The sequence below is a fragment of the Macaca mulatta genome, chromosome 5 (assembly GCF_049350105.2).
Source record: "Macaca mulatta isolate MMU2019108-1 chromosome 5, T2T-MMU8v2.0, whole genome shotgun sequence".
NCBI lineage: Eukaryota > Metazoa > Chordata > Mammalia > Primates > Cercopithecidae > Macaca > Macaca mulatta.
Window position 1 is genome coordinate 131,721,852 of NC_133410.1, and position 19,457 is coordinate 131,741,308.

Below are 19,457 nucleotides of genomic sequence, written 5' to 3' on the forward strand. Positions count from 1 at the left end.
ATGATCAATAGTGAGATGAGCATGTCTTCCCACTTCTTTTCTTTATATCAAACAATTCCCATTAGCTGTGTTTAACAATATAACAACGTTAAAATACTAATGCTGGGCACAGTGCCTCACATCTGTAATCCCAGCGCTTTGGGAGGCTGAGACGGGAAGATCACTTGAGCCTCGGAGTTCAAGGCTGCAGTGAGTTGTGCCACTGCACTCCAGCCTGGGCAACAGAGTGAGACCCCACACGCTGTGTTGCGGGTCTGACCCGCAGACCCTAACCAAGTGACCGATGAAAAAATGCACTCACACACAGATATCCAACGAAAGAGTGGGCTGGGGACTGGGCCACTCAGAAAGAATTGCAGCAGCCACCCGTGCTGCAGACATTTATTCAGTACAGATTTAATGACAAAGGCCTTGAGTCAACACAGTTGTGGGTAATTAACATGGTCGTGCCCACCCCACCCCACCCCACCCCACCCCCAACCGCTGCCGCCCCAGAGAGAGTAGTCCTGCGTGCGGATGATTAAAGGGCGCCCTCAACCCCGCCGCCAACGCCCCAGAGAGGGTAGTCCTGTGCGCGCCATGATTAACTTACCTAGATCAGTTTCTTTACATCCCCTTGTTACCTAAACTAAGCTTTCAGGCACCGGATAAGAGAATCTGGCTGCCTTCAACCAAATCCTTTCCCTAAACTTTTGTAAAACCTCCCAGCCTTCCAAGAAGGTTTTCATCTTTCTACAATTTTTTCCACCACCCTGATCAATCTCCTACACTATGCTAAATATTTTTATAAGAATTATGCACATTTAAACTTCACAATACTCCCATGAGAGGCCTATAATTTGTTTCCATTTTAGAGGTGATGAAACTGAGGGCATAAAAACACTTGCCTGGGGTCACACACCTAGTACGTGATAAACTCAGTGTTAAAATCCAGGCAGGCTTTTTCTAACCATCTTTTAAGAAATTGTAAAAGTAGATTTGATATTTTCTCACTAATCCTTAATGACTGTACACTGCTTTTTCATATACCTTTTAATTTTTTCCTTGGACCTAGTTGGAACATTCTATATAAATCCAATTAGATTCTGTGTGTTAGACTTACACTTTTCCAGGGCTCACAAATTTGGACTACAGTTTAGTACCAAATGTCTTTTTATCTATCTGTTGCTTGTGAGTTCCCCATCTAGAATGCTCTGATTGGCATGGAATTTATTTCCTAGCTAGTGATCTTTTATTATTCTTTCTTTCCAGTATATTGTTTTATGAGGAAAAAATTACTGAGGATCGATTTTGAAAATGTAGCCTATGAGATTATGCTTTTCATCTTTGTTCTCCCTTCCTATAAAAGAAGATGATATCTCTGTGCCTCAAGTGTAAAATTCCATGATCCTTTTTTTCCCTAATCTTAAAAAAGGAACTTTCCACTCTCTTGTGAAAGAAATATTCTAAAATGCTCTTGTGCTTAGCTGCTTTGTGGGATGCTACTCAACAGTCACATATATGACCCCTCCCTGCTTTGAGTTGGTGAGGTCTAGTTCCTTTAAGCATATCTGATTTTCACAAACTACAAAAGGTATAGTATCCTTTTAACTTATAAAAATATGTGTTTTTAAACCATATTTAGAGTAGTTCCATCATATTTTGGAATGGTGAGTATGACAATTTTCCTATACATTTTCCAATTATAAATCTAATGTTGTGTGTGTGTGTGTGTGTGTGTGTGTGTGTGTGTGTGTGTGTGTGTGTGTAGCAGTAAATGGAAAACAGAAGACAGTGTGGATGAAGTAAGGGTGGTCTCATCACTGCAATCCTTCCTTCCCCAGTGTTAGAAATTGCTGGCCCAAGAAATAGTCATTTTAGCTACCAAGAAAGGGTAAATTTTCTGATGCATTTTTTAGAGATATTAACAGAATGTAAGATACTTTCTCTGTTAAAGCATGTTCAAGTTTAAAACCACTATTTCTTTGAAAACTTATCCTGAAGATAAACTCAAGTTTATTTTAGGGTTTCTAGAATGGGTGAAAATGATTCATTTTCTGATTCTTTTTCTATTTTCTCTGTTCCACAGACACCTGCTTTCCTAAGCAAAGTATTCATTTTAAGACCTTCCCTAGGCATGGCTACTGAAATCCTAACCAGAAGTTTGTGTAAACACAACCCTTAAAAGACTACTAATTTCTTTCAGCCATATCTCAAGAACCAAGAGCAAGGGCACAGACCCGCTAACCTTTTCCCTTTGGTTCTCGTATATATGTGACCTTCTTGTTCTGTCTTTACTCCAACTCGGTCAGATGCCAGAAATTTGGTTATCTTTTATTTTTCATTGTTCTAGTCTTTAATGATCCTATCACCTTTTATAATTCAGAACTACTGTATTTAGATAAATCTCACTAGCTACAATATTATCACTATTACCAATGAGAAAGAAGCTACCATAGAGTGTCTAATAAGTTTGTTCATTCATTCAATAGAAATTATTGAGTGTTAGGTGTTGGGCATACAGAAGTTAATGTATATAGCAAGCGTAAAGGAGTTAATGTATATTGGGCATACAGAAGTTAATGTACATGGCAAACCCAGTCATTCTTTTTATCTTGGCACCATGTATTTTTCTTAATAATACTTATCTCCACCTTACATAATATTTATTCATTTTATTATTTGTATCTTACACATTTGAATGTAAGCTCCATATGTAGAAACTTTGCTAAACTCCATATGTGGAAACTATACATCTGTTCACTGATGTATACCTAGTGCTTAGTGCACCATGTATTTTTCTTAATAACACATCTCCACCTTACATAATATTCATCCATTTTATTATTTGTATCTTATGCATTTGAATGTAAGCTCCCTATATAGAAACTTTACTTTGTTCACTGATGTGTACCTAGTGCTTAGAACAGTGTATACAGCAGACTATGTATAAGAACTCAGTCATATTCAGTGAATGAATTAATGGGTCCCTACCCTTAACTCTTGAACACCCAGTTTATGGGGTCAAGTCACTGTTCGGTCTTTTATTTCTTAAGATATTGGGGTAGGGATGAAGGACTGGAATATGTGGGTAGGGAAAGAGAAAGGACATGTAAGTGTCAATTTAGATATGTGTTTGAATTTGTGCATATGCTAATGTTGAGGGTTAAATTTTCCCTTGCAAAAAACACTTGACATTAATGCCTGGGGAGAGTGAGGTACGTAAAGAAAGGAGAGAAACTGGCTTGGATATCTGAAAAGAATGCCAATTAGTTATTTATAATAAGTAAATAAGTATCTATAATCTATATATAATTTATTAAACATTAAATATAAATTAAATATAGCTAATAGCTATCAGTTATACTGAAATATCACCTAATAGCAAATATTTACAGAAATTAAATTATTCCATGTCTTATTTTTATTTCAACATTGAACTATATGTTAATTCTTAATTTTCATATTTTGTTGCTCTCTTAGATGGATCTCTGTTTATAACTTTAAAAAATCAAAACCAAGGCTGGGCATGGTGGCTCACGCCTGTAATCCCAGCACTTTGGGAGGCCGAGGCGGGTGGATCATGAGGTCAGGAGATCGAGACTATCCTGGCCAACACGGTGAAACTCTGTCTCTACTAAAAATACAAAAAATTAGCCAGGCGTGGTGGCGGGTGCCTGTAGTCCCAGCTACTCGGGAGGCTGAGGCAGGAGAATGGCGTGAACCTGGGAGGTGGAGCTTGCAGTGAGCCGAGATCGTGCCACTGCACTCCAGTCTGGGAGACGCAGTGAGACTCCGTCTCAAAAAAAAAAAAAAAAAAAATCAAAACCCTACTTAGGAGTGTCATTCCTACTTAATCCACAAATAAACTGTCTTATATAATTTGAACTTCTTTAGCTTCTACCAGTACCAACTGTCTAAAAGTGTAGGGGGAACATGACTAGATTCTGAAAAGCATCACTTTCTTGTTCTTAAAGGACCAATTATTGGCAGGTTTGAGAATCAGCAGAGCCAGGAAGCTCAATGTGCCAGTTTAGTGGTTCTCAAACTTTACATCAGAATCACCTGGAGGGCTTGTAAACCAGAATTGCTGGGCTTTATCCTCTAGAGTTTCAGATTCCACAGATCTGGGGTAGGGCCTGAGAATTTGCATTTTAATAAGTTGATGCTGTTATTGTCTCTCAGCTCCAAATCTACCCTTCCGTACTTGCTTAGTGATGCTGGAGCTGGGATTCTGCTAACCAGTTTCTGCTTTGCCAGCTGACTCCCTTTTACGCTCCACCATTAGACTGCAAGGCAAGAGGAGGAAGGGACTATCTCCTTACTGTGGGCTTTCTGTGTGCTCGTGGTTCCTGTGAGTTATCACTGCTTCAAGGCTGCTTCACTCTAGCAGCAGCAGTTCCTTTCCATAGTATCAGCAGAATCCAGTTTGCAGTTATCCTAACATTTCTAAGAGAAGCTTCATTTTGCATCCCCTTCCCAAGAGGCACCAGCAAGCTGATGCCTCATTCTTAGAGATATGGGTCCAAATAAACCAGCAGCAGCTGAACAGCATGAGGTTTGCGTTTTAGCTGTGTATGGTCCCACATGAAGGAACCCACAACCCACCAGAATGGCATAATGATTACTCTAAACTGAAGACATTGAAGATACAGCAGATGCAGAAAGAAGCATTTCTGAGCTTCCCGTATCTGATTAAAGGCAAAGCTTTCTGAGAATGAAGCTGCCATTAATCCCCTGAGTAGGAGTGGGGGATTGAGGGGGTTGAGGAAGCTTTCAGCCCGGAAGGAGACTGACCGTTAGCACCTAGATGAGAAATTGCATAACAAAACCTTGTCAGAAGCTACCATGCCTGCATGTTTTCACTAGTAGCCCTATACCCCTCTTTCCCCTTTCACTCTATCTTTTGCTGAGCCCCCAGGCAAGGGGAGGCTGTTTTCTGTAGCCAGAAGAAGGGTGCTGCTTCTGCTGGCTCAGAGGGTTCAAGAGAATTTGAAATTCAATATTCTCATGTCCATTCACTCAGGGGCGCAGGATCCCCACTCTTCTCCTGCTAGGGGATTGGCTTTGACACAGGACACTTATCAAACTCTACTCAGTCTCCTTTGCAGCTCTGATATTCTTACAGTTGGATCTAGGCCTGATTTTCAGTATGGCCTTTGTGCCTGGAGAATATGGGGGTCTCTTTAAATGGTGCCATGGAGGTCTTGGGGTTTTCATATTGTGCCTTGAATTGACAGGCTGACTTGAGCTTGTCATTTTTATTTTGCCAAGGCATCTAAACTAGTTAACAAAAGTTAGCCATCTCCAAAGCTATATAATTATTATTACCCCCTGTACTGTTGAAGTGCCATGGCTACCAAACAACTCAACACTTCAGTTTCCATCTGTACCTCATTCCTTTTCATATGTAACAATCTTAGTAACTGCTATGTTACTATATGCCAGGGCTTATCACTATCCAACTCTATGGATGCCAGAATGCTGACTGGACCTGGCAAGTAGGACGTGTCAAGTATTCTAAATGTCCGAGTAAGACATCTGGGCACTAGAGGATAGGAGATGCCCTTATTAAGTGTTTAGAAGTATAGTTGTCAGAGGTGTTTAAATCAGAGTGACTCCATCTTGTAAAGAGGCTGGGTAAAATAAGGCTGAGACCTGCTAGGCTATATTCCCAGGAGGTTAGGCATTCTAAGTCACAGGATGAGATAGGAGGTCGCACAAGATACAGGTCATAAAGACCTTGCTGATAAAACAGGTTGCAGTAAAGAAGCCAGCCAAAACCCACCAAAACCAAGATGGGGATGAAAGTTACCTCTGGTCATCCTCACTGCTCATTATATGCTAATTATAGTACATCAGCATGCTAAAAGACACTCTCACCATGACAGTTGAGAAATGCCATGGTAATATCAGGAAGTTACCCTATTTGGTCTAAAAAGGGGAGGAACCCTCGGTTCCGGGAATTGCCTGCCCCTTTCCTGGAAAACTCATGAATAAGCCAACCCTTGTTTAGCGTATAATCAAGAAATAACTCTAAGTATCCTTAGCAGAGAAGCCCAAGCCACTGCTCTAGTATGGAGTAGTTGTTTTTGAGACGAGTCTCACTCTGTCGCCCTGGCTGGAGGGCAGTGGCACCATCTCAGCTTTTGGCAACCTCTGCCTCCTGGGTTCTAGTGATTCTCCTGCCTCAGCCTCCCGAGTAGCTGGGATTACAGCATGCGCCACCATGCCCTGCTAATTTTTGTGTTTTTTTTAAAGTAGAGATGGGGTTTCACCATGTTGGCCAGGCTGGTCTCAAACTCCTGGCCTCAAGTGATCCACCCGCCTAAGCCACCCAAAGTGCTGGGATTATAGGCACCAGCCACTGCACCTGGCCTATTCCTTTACTTTCTTAATAAACTTGCTTTCACTTTACGGATTTGCCCGAATTCTTTCTTGCGTGAGATCCAAGAACCCTCTCTTGGAGTCTGGATCAGGACCCCCTTCTGGTAACATAGTAGTCTGTAGATCTCTAAGGTATGGGCTATTTGGTGCACCTTGCAATTATCCCCACTCACAGCACTTGGAGTAATACTTTTTTACATTTTGGAAGCAGCATATATCATATTTGGGAATACTTCTCCAGTTCGTTTCTACTAACAAAAAGCTTGGATCCTTTCCTCCTACTGCGAATTGTAAACTAAAAATAAAATCCTAAACCCCTACCAAGTGAATGGACCCCCCCTCTTGACAAAAAGGGACCCCCAAAAAACCTTATAAACTAAATCCCCAGCCATGATGGGTAGGGAAGTTGGACACACCTCATTATACCCCTTCCCTTTTGGAGTTTAGGCACAACTGACGATTATTATGTTAACACAGAGGTCATAAGGTAACAAAATGGACTCTTTGTGACAATACGATACCAAATTATAAACAGGATCTAAAGCCATGCTAGACAAGGGCTAAGTCACATACCCCTGCAGGTCACTCTGACACAGTGTATTATTGGTTAACAGACTTCTTTATTTTAACTTAAAACATTCTTTCTGCTGAATCTAAATTTTTAGACAAAGCTTCACTTCCTTAATCAATTGTACGTTAGAGAATCTGTGAATCTACCTATAGCCTGTAAGCCCCCTCTTTAAACATCCTGCCTCTTCAAAACATCCCGCCTTTTCAGGCGAAATCAATGTATACCATCCACGTATTGATTTATGTCTCTGCTTGTAACTCCTGCCTCCCTCAAACTTATTAAACAAAACTCTAATTCAATTGCCCACTGGCACACGTTCGCAGGACGTCTTGACACGCATTTCCCAGACCATGGTCACTCATTGGTTCAGAATAAACCTTTTAAAAATGTTTTACAGAGTCTGATTTTTCCATTAACAGCATTAATAAAGTGGCATTCTGATTTATGAATTAATCTCTTATTACCCTGAATTAATCTAACTCAGAATCCAAACAACTCTGAGTAAAGAAAAAAATTAAAGTTTGTTAACTTGTAAAGGACCAACTGCTGAATCATGTGTGCTCTGAAAAGTTCAGCCATCTCAGTGAGCCAAAAACAAAAGGATTTTTAATAAAAACTTCTTTCTTTCCTACTTATAGTCTACAGTCTTTATTTGGGTCTTCTAAAATCTGTAAAAATAGATCATCATCCTAGGTTTTGAGAAGAACTGATAATTACTCTTTATCTCCTTAAATTAATCATCTCCCCCCATCCCAGCTTTTTTTTTTTTTTTTTTTCTTGAGACAGGGTCTTACTCTGTCACCCAGGCTGGAGTGCGGTAGCTTGATTACGGCTCACTGCAGCCTTGACCTTCCAGGCTCAAGCAATCCTTCCACCACAGCCTCCCAAGTAGTTGGGACTACAGGTGCACACCACCATTCCTGCCTATGTTGTTTCTTTAGTTTAGGTTTAGTGAAAAGATTCCTCTATAGGCTTCTGATTCTGCCTATTACTAGTTGTGTAATGTTGAATAAGTTATTGTAACTTCTCTAAATCTCAGTCCTAAAATAATGGAGATAATAATAAGTATGATTATTAAATGAGAAACGTTTCATGGAAATTATTTCATGCAAGTATTTTAGGTCATCACAAATTATTTGATTATCTGGTTTTATTTCTACTGACAGAGCAAAACATGATAGAATTAAATTTTTTTTTTTTTTACCCTGAAAACCTCATAAACTAGGATCAGGAATGTGTGCTATAACAGAGGATTAAGTATTAGCAAATGTTTGGCTATGACTTTTTAGGAGGCTAAAGGCCAGAACAGAGCCTTCTGTGTACTACAGGCTGGTACTACCACTTTATTAAGGTTTTTAATTCTCTTTAGATATGACTATAGGTTCTAAGAGCCACCAAATAAACCATTCATGAAGCTATCTAGGGTTAATTACTCAAAAGTCACCAAGCCTAAAGGTATGACCTTCAAATGACTGTAAAGGCCATACAAAAGAAACTCAGAGTGGAAAAAGGGAAAACTCTCCACTTGAATCTTTATAATTAAACATTACAGGATGAACTCAGTTATTCCAAAGAATGACTAAAACAGTGCCACTGTGGATTGAGTTTTCCCCTACAATGGGATGACACTTATTTATTTGTTTTGTCATTAGGTCTGGATCTCCCTTTGTTTTCTATTTTGAAAAACACTAAGAAACATTTCAGAAAACACTTTCATTTATTTGAAACTAAGATGAATAAAACTAGAGAAGCATTAAGTGCAACCATGATTAACAGAGAACCATAAAAGTTTCAGTGGTTTACCTGGAATTCAGGCAAATTTATTAAACATAATTTTCACTATTACCCTGTTTTAAAAATATAGCCCAATTCAATTCTTTCCTTTTCAATTACATATTTTGAGTACAGATTGCTCTGGGAGTTTGATTTCTGTAAGCAGAACCTGTTAAGTCACTTGTCTTTGCAGGTTTTATAAGGAAACAAAAAATCCACTCAAAAAACATAAAGCTGTCTAGGTTTGGAGTAAGACAGTTCAGCTATGTCTGCGAGGAAAGCTCCATTTTTTTCAGACTGCAATGTAGTTTTTAACATTATCAGACCCAAGTTTGTTTTCTATGAATTTCTGTGTTTTATTACATGAATAATAACATGGATAGATTCTTATTTGGTAGATTAACCAACCCTGAAGGACTGCTTGGAGTGGAACAATCATGTTATCTGGCTGTCTTTCAGCCTCTGTTAAAGTCCATAATGAAATTTTATTTGAGAAAATCACTTCTGAAACCCAGTGTGCTATTTAAAAAACCTTCATGGTTTACCCTTTTCTTTCCACAATACCAAAGTGGCTTAGACCACATTTTATCTATACATTGTATAAGTATTTATGCCATGTACATGAAAGATACATAGAAATACAAAATTACCACATTACAATATTTTGTTTGACCATTGAGTCTAACTCCTAAATTTTGTAAGTGGGGAAACTTAGGTCCCCGAGTCAGAAAGCCAGTTAATGGCATGGCCAAATCCTAGGGACCCGGGTCCGGGTCTGCTGATGCAGTTTTGTCTCAATAACATCATTCACATGAGCCCAGGAAAGATTAAATAAATTTTGGTGACCTACTTCTTCTTTAAAAGAAAAGAGAGATAATCAAAGGGATATACTTAGAAGACAGTAAAACCCTTTTATGGTATCTCTTTAGAAGTAACTGCTACAAGGCCGGGCGCGGTGGCTCAAGCCTGTAATCCCAGCACTTTGGGAGGCCGAGACGGGCGGATCACGAGGTCAGGAGATCAAGACCACCCTGGCTAACACAGTGAAACCCCGTCTCTACTAAAAATACAAAAACTTAGCCGGGCGAGGTGGCAGGCGCCTGTAGTCCCAGCTACTCGGGAGGCTGAGGCAGGAGAATGGCGTAAACCCGGGAGGCGGAGCTTGCAGTGAGCTGAGATCCAGCCACTGCACTCCAGCCTGGGTGACAGAGCGAGACTCCGTCTCAAAAAAAAAAAAAAAAAAAAAAAAAAAAAAAGAAGTAACTGCTACATACCAAGGTCTAGTATTTTTTTTAAACATAACAAAAGAAATTAACTAATTTATGTTACTTGTACATACAGGATTTGTTAATAATGTCTGGGCATATCTTCTGTCTGCTATATTGGAGAGAGTTATAATATCCACTTTGGGTTGAAGCCAACTTGCCAAAGTAGAAGTGGCAAAGGGATTGGAACTCTGGTCAGTCTGGCTCCCAAGTCCATTTTGTTTATATCAGCTCCCTCTCATTGGGCATACTGTTGTCAGGCTAACTTGCATATTGTTATTAGATTAATCTTGTCCATATATCATCATCATCATTTTGTCATCACAATCAAAATCTTTTAATAGTTACTGTTTCCATGTGAAGTCTAAACTCATCTGCCTGGTTCTCAGGCACCCCATAAGTAGGCCCTATTTTTACCACTCAATCATGCCTCCTACTCTCTGGTCATTACCATTACATATATATATGTCCCAATTCAAATACAAAACTTATTGAGGGCTAGGTAAAATACACTTTAGGTGTTCTATAAATTTCTGTTGAGGACAAAAAGCTTAATTCGAATCAGAGATCCTGCCTTAACTAAAACTTCAAAGTTACTTGGAGCCATGAGAATAGTTTTAGATAGCATTTCCAAGAAATGTGTGATACTGCTTTCAGCTATCATTACGAACATTAATTTAAACTTTAAGAACATATGTAGTGGGGAAAAATGTTTGACTGTCCACTAATATTTGCTGAAGTCTCAGAAAGTGTCAAAATCATTATTCTCTTTCACTTTTACTTCTGACTCCCGAGCATGAAAACATCTGATTCCTAATCATGGTACTTCTCTGGGAAATATTTGTTGCTTCTAGTCACCTAGACTCCTTATCTTGGTACCCAATCCTCTTCACATTGTTTCCAATCTAGCTCTCAGGTCAAATATCTTACCACTGTCCACACTCTGGGCCACAATGAACTTTTTACCATTATTTCTGAATTACGTCAGTCCCTTTCTGAGCTCTGTGCCTTTGTACAAGCAATTCTAATTTTATCAGTTTGTTTATCTTTTTTCTTCTGCACCTGGAAAGCTCCTGCTTATTCTTCAAGACCTAGTTTAAATATCACCTCCTCTGAGAAGTCTTTGGGGACTTCTTCAGGCAAAGTTAACTGCTATCATCTATTGTATGACTGTCTTTCCAAATAAATAGTAAGTTGCAGGGCATAAGATATATTGTCTTACTGCTTTTTCTATTCTCAGCACCTGGACCAGAGTAGAACTCATTGAGTGCTGAATGAATGGAAGAATATCTTGATAATATATTCAAACAGACTTGTCTTCCCAATTAAATACAGTCATTTATAATTTTCCTTTAGCCATAAAGTAATAGATAGTAACACTTGAGTGTTACCTGGAAATTTTCAAGACCTGTATAAGTATGTTGGTTTAAATAAATATCTAAGGTGATCCATAACTGCTTAGAAATTATTTTTTAAATATCTTACTATAACACCTTAGGCATATTAAAATTTCTACATTTTATTCTTCTCTAGAAAGAAAGAAACATTTAGAAAGCAATTTATAAAACAGAAGCAGCTTACTTTATTTCGATCTTGTACAACCAGAATTTTTCTAGTACTTTCATCAAATACAGCTCCTATTGGGGAAAAAAGAAAAGATAATTGAGAAATATTAATTTCCTTCACTTTAATCTCCTCCCACACTCTCTGTGGTGATCAAAATTCTACCTATACTTGAAGCCCTGGTTCAAATACAGGTGGAGTATTCCTTATCTAAAATGTTTGAGAGCAGGTGTTAGATTTTTCTGGATTTTGGAATATTTTCATACACATAATGAGGCATCTTGGGGACAGGACCCAAGTTTAAACATGAAATTCATTTATGTTTCATATATACCTTATATACATAGGCTGAAGGCAATTTTTATACAATATTTTAAATAATGTGCATGAAAACCAAGTTTTGACTGCATTTTGACTGTGACTTGTCACATGAGGTCAGATATGGAATTTTCCACTAGTGGCATCATGCCGGTGCTCAAACACTTTTGGATTTTGCAGCATTTTGGATCTTTGATTTGTAGATTGGGGATGGTCAACCTGTACTACCTCATCGATGAAGACACTAAGTACTTGTCTTAGTCCATTTGGGCTGCTATAACAAAATAACCATAGACTGGATAGTTCATAAAAAACAAACTTGACTGGGCGCAGTGGCTCACGCCTGTAATCCCAGCACTTTGGGAGGCCGAGGTGGGCGGATCACGAGGTCAGGAGATCGAGACCATCCTGGCTAACATGGTGAAACCCCGTCTCTACTAAAAATACAAAAAAAATTAGCCAAGTGTGGTGGCAGGCACCTGTAGTCCCAGCTACTCGGGAGGCTGAGGCAGGAGAATGGCGTGAACCCGGGAGGTGGAGCTTGCAGTGAGCTGAGATTGCGCCACTGCACTCCAGCCTGGGTGACACAGCGAGACTCCGTCTCAAAAAAAAAAAAAAAAGAAAAAAACAACTTATTTCTCACAGTTCTAGAAGCTAGGAAGTCCAGGAAGTCCAAGATCAAGGTGCTGGTAGATTCAGTGTCTGATAAGGGCTCATTCTTCTAGCCCTGTCCTCACATAGTGAAAGAGGCAAAGAAGCTCCTGTGGGCCTCTTTCATAAGGACACTAATCCCATTCATGGGAGCTCTGTCCTCATGATCTCCTCACCTCCCAAAGGCCCCACCTCTTAAAACCATCACACTGGCGATTAGGTTTCAACATACGAATTTTAGGGGGAACAAACATTCAGACAACAGATGTGCTTACAATATTTATTGAATAAATGAATTGACTTCTCATTTTTATTCCTTGAATCACTATCCATAGAACACTGGCTGTGCCCCCTGATGATCCAAATCTCAAATATCTCAATATTCATTTCAAGAACTTTCTGAAGCCAATTAAATTTTCTTATTTTATATATGTACAACTTTATAATCTACTAATATACTGCTTTGGAAGAGTTCTTTGTTTTATATATAAGTTCTAGTCCATTTCTTTTGTTTATTCATTCATCATACACATTGCATATTCTTTCTTTTTAAAAATATTTCCCTTTGGGCAATGTTGGGTCAAAAATACAAATGATAGTTTAGTGATTTTTATTATGATCATTTAGATGCTATGATTTAAACATTATTTGTATTTAAATAACGTGGGATGATTTTTTTAAAAGATACTTTCTACATATTTGTCCATGTTTCCAATATTGACTGAGTTCCTATATATAATGTATATAGATCCTATGTATATTAATTGAGCTCCTACTATGTACCAGGCATTTTTCTAGGTGCTACAGATATAGTGGTGAACAACACAAATGAAAGTTCCTATCCTTATGGGGCTCCTATTTGGGTATGTATGTGGGGAGGTGCCAAAACAAGCAAAAAATACATTATATAGAATATTAGAAGGTGATAAATGCTATGTAGAGATAGAATATAGAGAAGGAATAAATATGTGTAACATGGGGAAAAGTAATTGAAATGCAATTGAAATGAAAACATCACACTTGAGTATTTTAAGGCAGGAAGGAAAATCACCAAGTGAGATATAATTAACATTAACGTTGGCTTCTATTAGAAAATGTAAACTATAATTTAATTGGACTTTACCAGAGGTAGAATGCCAAAGAAATGCCAAGGAAACTTACTCTTAAATTTTAATAATTTGTGGTTACTCAAATTGAACTTCTCCCTAATGAATTCACTGTAAACATGAGCACAGCATCAGAGACAAAACCAGCACCACTAAAGCACAATTTGAGCGACCCCTGCTGGTCACAACATAAAAATTATTATTATGATTAGGCACTGTGCTTCAATGTACATTAGCTCAGGTATAAGTCACAATAATCCTGTGAGTGATATGAGTGTCTGACTTCATACGGCTCTAAATGGTAGAACTGGGACTAACAACCAGTCTGTCTGGATTCTAGGCAGGCACACTCTTCTCACTGTGCAATGCTGCCCCTCCACAACACTGAAACTGCTCTCTCAGAAGGCTCACATTTCTATTCCATTCATTAAAAAAAATTGAGTATCTACTTTATGACAGTCACTGTCTTTAGCCTGAGGATATCATGATGACCAAGATAGATAAAATATCTGCCTTTATGGAGTTTGTATTATTGTGGTGGAGATTAAGTGATACAATATAATTAATTATATATACATGATATAACAGAATTTTAGACTGTGATAAATGCTATAAAGAAAAATAGAGCTGGATAAAGGGACAAGGAATGATGGCACTGGTGTGCAGGGAGAAGTCACTTCTAGACAGGAGGGTCAGGAGCTTTTCTGAGAAGGAGACACTTGAGCAGAAACTTCGGCTATAAAGAACTAGATAAAGAAAGTTCTGGAGAAGCGTGCTGCAGGAAGAGGAGCCAGTAGATGCCAAGGCTCTGAGCTAGACACAAGCTTGCTAAGTTTGAAAAGCAAAAGAAAGCAATGGCTCATGCAATTCCAGCCACATCTGCCTTCAGTAGTTTACAACAAATATCAATTATTTTTCTTTCCACCTAAAACTTTGCACCCCAGCCTGGGCAACATGGCGAAACCCTATCTCTATGAAAAATATAACAATTGGCCTGGCATGGTGGCGCATGCCTGTAGTCCCAGCTACTTGGGAGGCTAAGGCAGGAGGATCACTTGAGCTAAAGAGGTCGGAATGAGCTCAGATCACGCCACTGCATTCCAGCCTGGGTGACAAAGTAAGACCCTGCCTCAAAAGAAAAAAAAAAGAAAAACAGAAAACAACTCTGCATCTTTCCAGAACAATTTCTTACATTACCTTGTCCACACCCCCAATAGTGGCTTCAAATCCTAGTTAGTGCTCAAGATTGGTCAAGTTCTGTATTTCCTATTCTTTGAGCTGCTCTAAACTATAATGCACAATATAGTACTTAGTTAACAACAGGTCCTTCATAGGATACTCTTTTTGCATATATTACCAATTCTATGTTAATAACTGGGAACTCTTAAGAGTCTGTGCCCGTGAATGATAATTTGTATAACTTTCCATTGAAGTGTGAGGCTGTCACTAAATTATTGAGTAGAATCTTTTGAAATAGAGCTGAACGGAGAGTTTCTGAATGTCTACTTGCTACAGGGAAGCAAGACAGGGACAGAGAAGACATCATTAGGTATTCTTGAACAACTCCTTGAAAAATCTTTAGAAAAGCCTTGAAAAGCCTTTAGAAAAGCTTTGAAAAGCAAACTCCCTTAGAAACTCTTGTAAATTATATAAAGGCAAATAAAATTATTAATTAAATAATGTTTTATTGCTTTCATTTATTAAGGTAATAAGGATTCCTTACTATTATAGTTTTTCTGGAAATCTAAGAATTTCCTTAACCTTAGTCCTTAAAGGGTAGTACTGAGACCACCACCACCAGCAGCAGCAGCAGCAGCAAAAACAGAAAAAGCCAGGAAAACCATCTGAATTTTCAGGCCCCACCCCAGACCTACTGAACCAGAAACTCTGGATATAGGGCCCAGCAAGCTGTTGTAAGATTCCAGGTGATTTTGATGCAATCTACAATTTGAGAAACCCCGTCTTACTCCGAGGGAAGTCTTCTCTCAACTTTCTTATGTCTCTGAAGTTAATCAGCCACTTCAAAATTCTACCCTACACTTAAATTACACTATTTAAACAACTATTCGGCACAATAATGTAAATATGATTAAGAAGTAATGTTCAAATCATTGAAAAGTTGGTTTGCTTTACCTGAGATTCAACATAAAAGTTATCATTCACTTTACAAATTCACATAATTAGTGCTAACATGTTTTACTCTACAATAAATTTATTCCCTGATCCCAATTCAGTGCTACTATTTGAGTAGTGAAGTTTAATTATATGTGTAAAATATATTCAAGTATATCTTTTGGAAAACTAAACACTAAACTTGTTCTCTGTGTTGCTGTCTACTGATTGAGGCAAACTTCATCTATTTAAAAAGCACTATGTAATAGATACTGTAGCCCCCTTGTCCAGTTTTGCTTTCCGTGGTTTCAGTTATACAAGGTCAACCATGGTCTCAAAATGTTACATCACTACTCTTGTGCTTTGGGGCCATTAATAAGTAAAATAAGGGTTATTTGAATCCAAGTACTGTGATACTGGGACAGCTGATCTGATAATAGGGAAGGCTACTAAGTAACTAACGGATGGGTAGCCTATAGATACACTGGACATGGGGATGATTCACAGCCTGGGTAGGACAGAGCAGGATGGTGAGAGATTTCATTGCACTACTCACAACAGCATGCAATTTAAAACTTAAAGAGTTTTTTCTGGAATTTTCCATTTAGGCCATAATGCCTGTCATTCACCTCACTTCACCTCATCATGCAGGCGTTTTATCATTTCATACCATCCCAAGAAAGGTGAATACAAAACATTATTTTGAGAGAGACCACATTCACATAACTTTTATTACAGTATACTTTTATAACTGTTCTAATTTATTATTAGTCATTGTTAATCTCTTACTGTGCCTAACTTATAAATTAAACTTTATCATAAATATGTGTGATAGGAAAAAACATGGTATATATATAGGGTTTGGTACTATCTGCAGTTACAGGTGCCCACTGGGGGTCTTGGAACACGTCCTGTGTAGATAAGGTGGAAAAACTGTAATCATTTAATCAAATAACTCATTCCACATGAATAAACTATTTGCTTAGCTGTAACAAGCAAGAAATTGGGTGAACTTCTAAAAAGTTAATTCTGGTTGTCGTGAGTTTGAATTACCTGCAACTCCTACTTGATGTGAAGCATATCCTGGTAATCTGCTGGGCCCTTCTCCCAGCCACAGAGTCAACGTTGATGAATCCGATTCTGCATGGTGAAAGCAGAAGCCCAGGGAAGCGGCGGGGGCAATAAATCGGCTTTGGAGGATGGGAATGTGCAGCCATACAGCTGTTCTACCTTCTGATCGCCATTGCTGTACTGCAGCTAAATGCAGAAGAAAAAAGTCTAAATAATTTCCAAAGAAACAAGTGGAATAAATTAAAACTCACCTCAGGGTTTCACCTCCTCCATGAAGCCATCTTTAAGCAAAAGAGGTCCCTAAATGTCTTGTTCACATCGTTGGCACTGGAACTACCATGTTTTATAATAACCACCTTGTTTATATGATTTTTCCATCAGACTGAATTCCTTCAGAATAAAGTCAGTACACTGCTGACCTTTATATCCATACCACCAAAGACAATGCTTGGCACATAACAGATGTTCTGTAGTTTCAGAGTGGACAAATAAACGGATTTAAACCAAATCAAATACCATTTTAATGCTGTTCCTTTTAACATCCTTAGGTTTAATATTAATGACAATTATGGACTTCTATTTTTTTTCTTCCTTTAGGAGTTCTGTTATGTTTTTAATGTATACATTTCAAGGTAGTTAAACTTTGTTTTTAAATAACGTATGCTGGCTCTAGAAATTTTGAAAAAAATATGAAGAAATCAAACTTCACATTTTACTAGTATATAGGAATACAATTCTAATTTTACTTTATTATAGATAATATCATGATGAACATAATCACAGGTTTTCTATCTTTGCCTTCTTTAAATTCTCTTACTTTATTACTTAAGATTGAGCCAGGAGAAAAAGATGCTAATATCTATTTGAAACTAAGTTCCAAGCACTTTATATATATTAGCTCATTAAGTACACAACCATGAAAGGTATTACTACCTTAAGTTTATGGGTGAAGAAATAAATACTTCAGTTTTAGAGTTTTTAGAAAAACTTTTCAGATCACTTTCTTCATCCATCATTTCACTTAACCTTTATAATAACCCTGTAAAGCATGTGTGTGTGCGTGCGTATGTGTGTGCATGTGTACACGCATGTAAGAGTGTGTGTGTGTCTGTCTTTGGGGGTTGATTATATATCTAGTAGTTAATTAACTTTCCCTTCTCTTTTCCCTAGCTCTGCAGTAAGCTCCTCTCTTTTAAGGACAATGTTCTCTACCTCTTTGAAAGTTGGTGTGCCTAGCACAGTGACAGACACATGGGGCCTTTAATAGAGACTTCCTGATTGGTGTTAGCATGCAGTGCAGTTATGGGATCAGGTCCTACTCACCTTGCTCTTTCTCTGATGACATCTTTTAAAAATGGAGGTAAAGTACATAAAGTGAAATGTACAAATCTTAAGCGTACATTTCATGAGATTTGACATATGCATATACCCGTAACTCACACTTTAACACTATAGAACATTTCTATCACTCCATAAATTTTACATGTGCTCCTTCCCAGGCAATCCTTCCAGTCAAATTAAAAGGCTAATTTCTAAAAGCCATGCTATTTTCTTACTGTTTTATATCTACACTCTTTGTCTTGGAGAATCCACTCTCACTGCATCAGCTGACATCTACATGAGGATGGCTGCCCAGTCCTGATCTCACTGAACACTAAACTTTCTGTTTTCCGGTTGCTCCTAGACATTTTCCGTCCTGAAGGTTACCACTTCAAACTTAATAAAATGTGTTCAAAACTGAATCTTTTTTTTTTTTCTTTTTTTTTTTGAGACAGAGTCTTGCTCTGTCGCCAGGCTGGAGCACAATGGTGCAATCTCAGCTCACTAAAACCTCTGCCTCCTGGGTTCAAGCGATTCTCCTGTCTCAGCCTCCCAAGTAGCTGGAATTAAAGGCACATGCCACCACACCCAGCTAATTTATGTATTTTTAGTAGAGAAAGGGTTTCACCATATTGGTCAGGATGGTCTTGATCTCTTGACCTTGCGATTTGCCCACCTCAGCCTCCCAAAGTGCTGGTATTACAGGTGTGAGCCACTACACCACTACGCCCAAACTGAATCTTACACCCCAAACTAGCTTCATTTATAAGCTTATTTATTTCTGGCACCAATGCTTGAAACCTTAGAATCATTTTTAAATTGCTTTCTTCTTTTCTCTAATAAGCTTTATTGCTTTTTCTTCTCCCACCTCCCATTCCCATTGCTAATATCTATCCTTCAAAGTCCAGCTCATATTCCATGTCTTTGACCAAAGTCTTTCCTAACCACTGCTCATGAGCTCACCATTATATGAATTTAAAGACTAGTATGTCTGTACAATTTATTAGAACTTATTACATATGACCTAATGATATCTCTTCCATTAGCTATTTTTTTGAATCCTGTTTAATATTTTATGCATTTGCAATCCTCCAGGTTAACCCTACATTATGCACTGGGGCTCAATTTGTACTAATAAAATGATTGGTTTGCCTAAAGTCACATAGCTAGTTGGTGGCATGGCAGGGACCAGAACCAGCACTATTTCCTTACTGATGCAGATATATTATGTGTGAAGCTAACAAAATATTGCCTGATTATCCCTCTAACTTTAGTTGTTGGTAACAAAACATCAATAGTTCATGTTCTGAAAGAATATGAATAGTTGGCTTCTTATTCCAC

The 19,457-nt window shown here is 38.2% G+C and overlaps 1 protein-coding gene across 3 annotated transcripts in view; it reads right to left on the bottom strand.

Moving 5' to 3' along the window:
- NUDT6 (nudix hydrolase 6) overlaps positions 1-19,457 on the bottom strand; it is a 28,867-nt gene that overhangs the window by 6,909 nt on the left and 2,501 nt on the right. For all 3 annotated transcript variants that reach the window (XM_001103787.5, XM_015139179.3, XM_078002708.1), the window contains exons 2-3: positions 16,779-16,982; positions 11,557-11,612 (exon numbers count right to left, since the gene is read on the bottom strand). In XM_001103787.5, the coding sequence (XP_001103787.3) occupies positions 11,557-11,612; positions 16,779-16,982 (260 nt within the window). The remainder of the gene's footprint in view (positions 1-11,556; positions 11,613-16,778; positions 16,983-19,457) is intronic.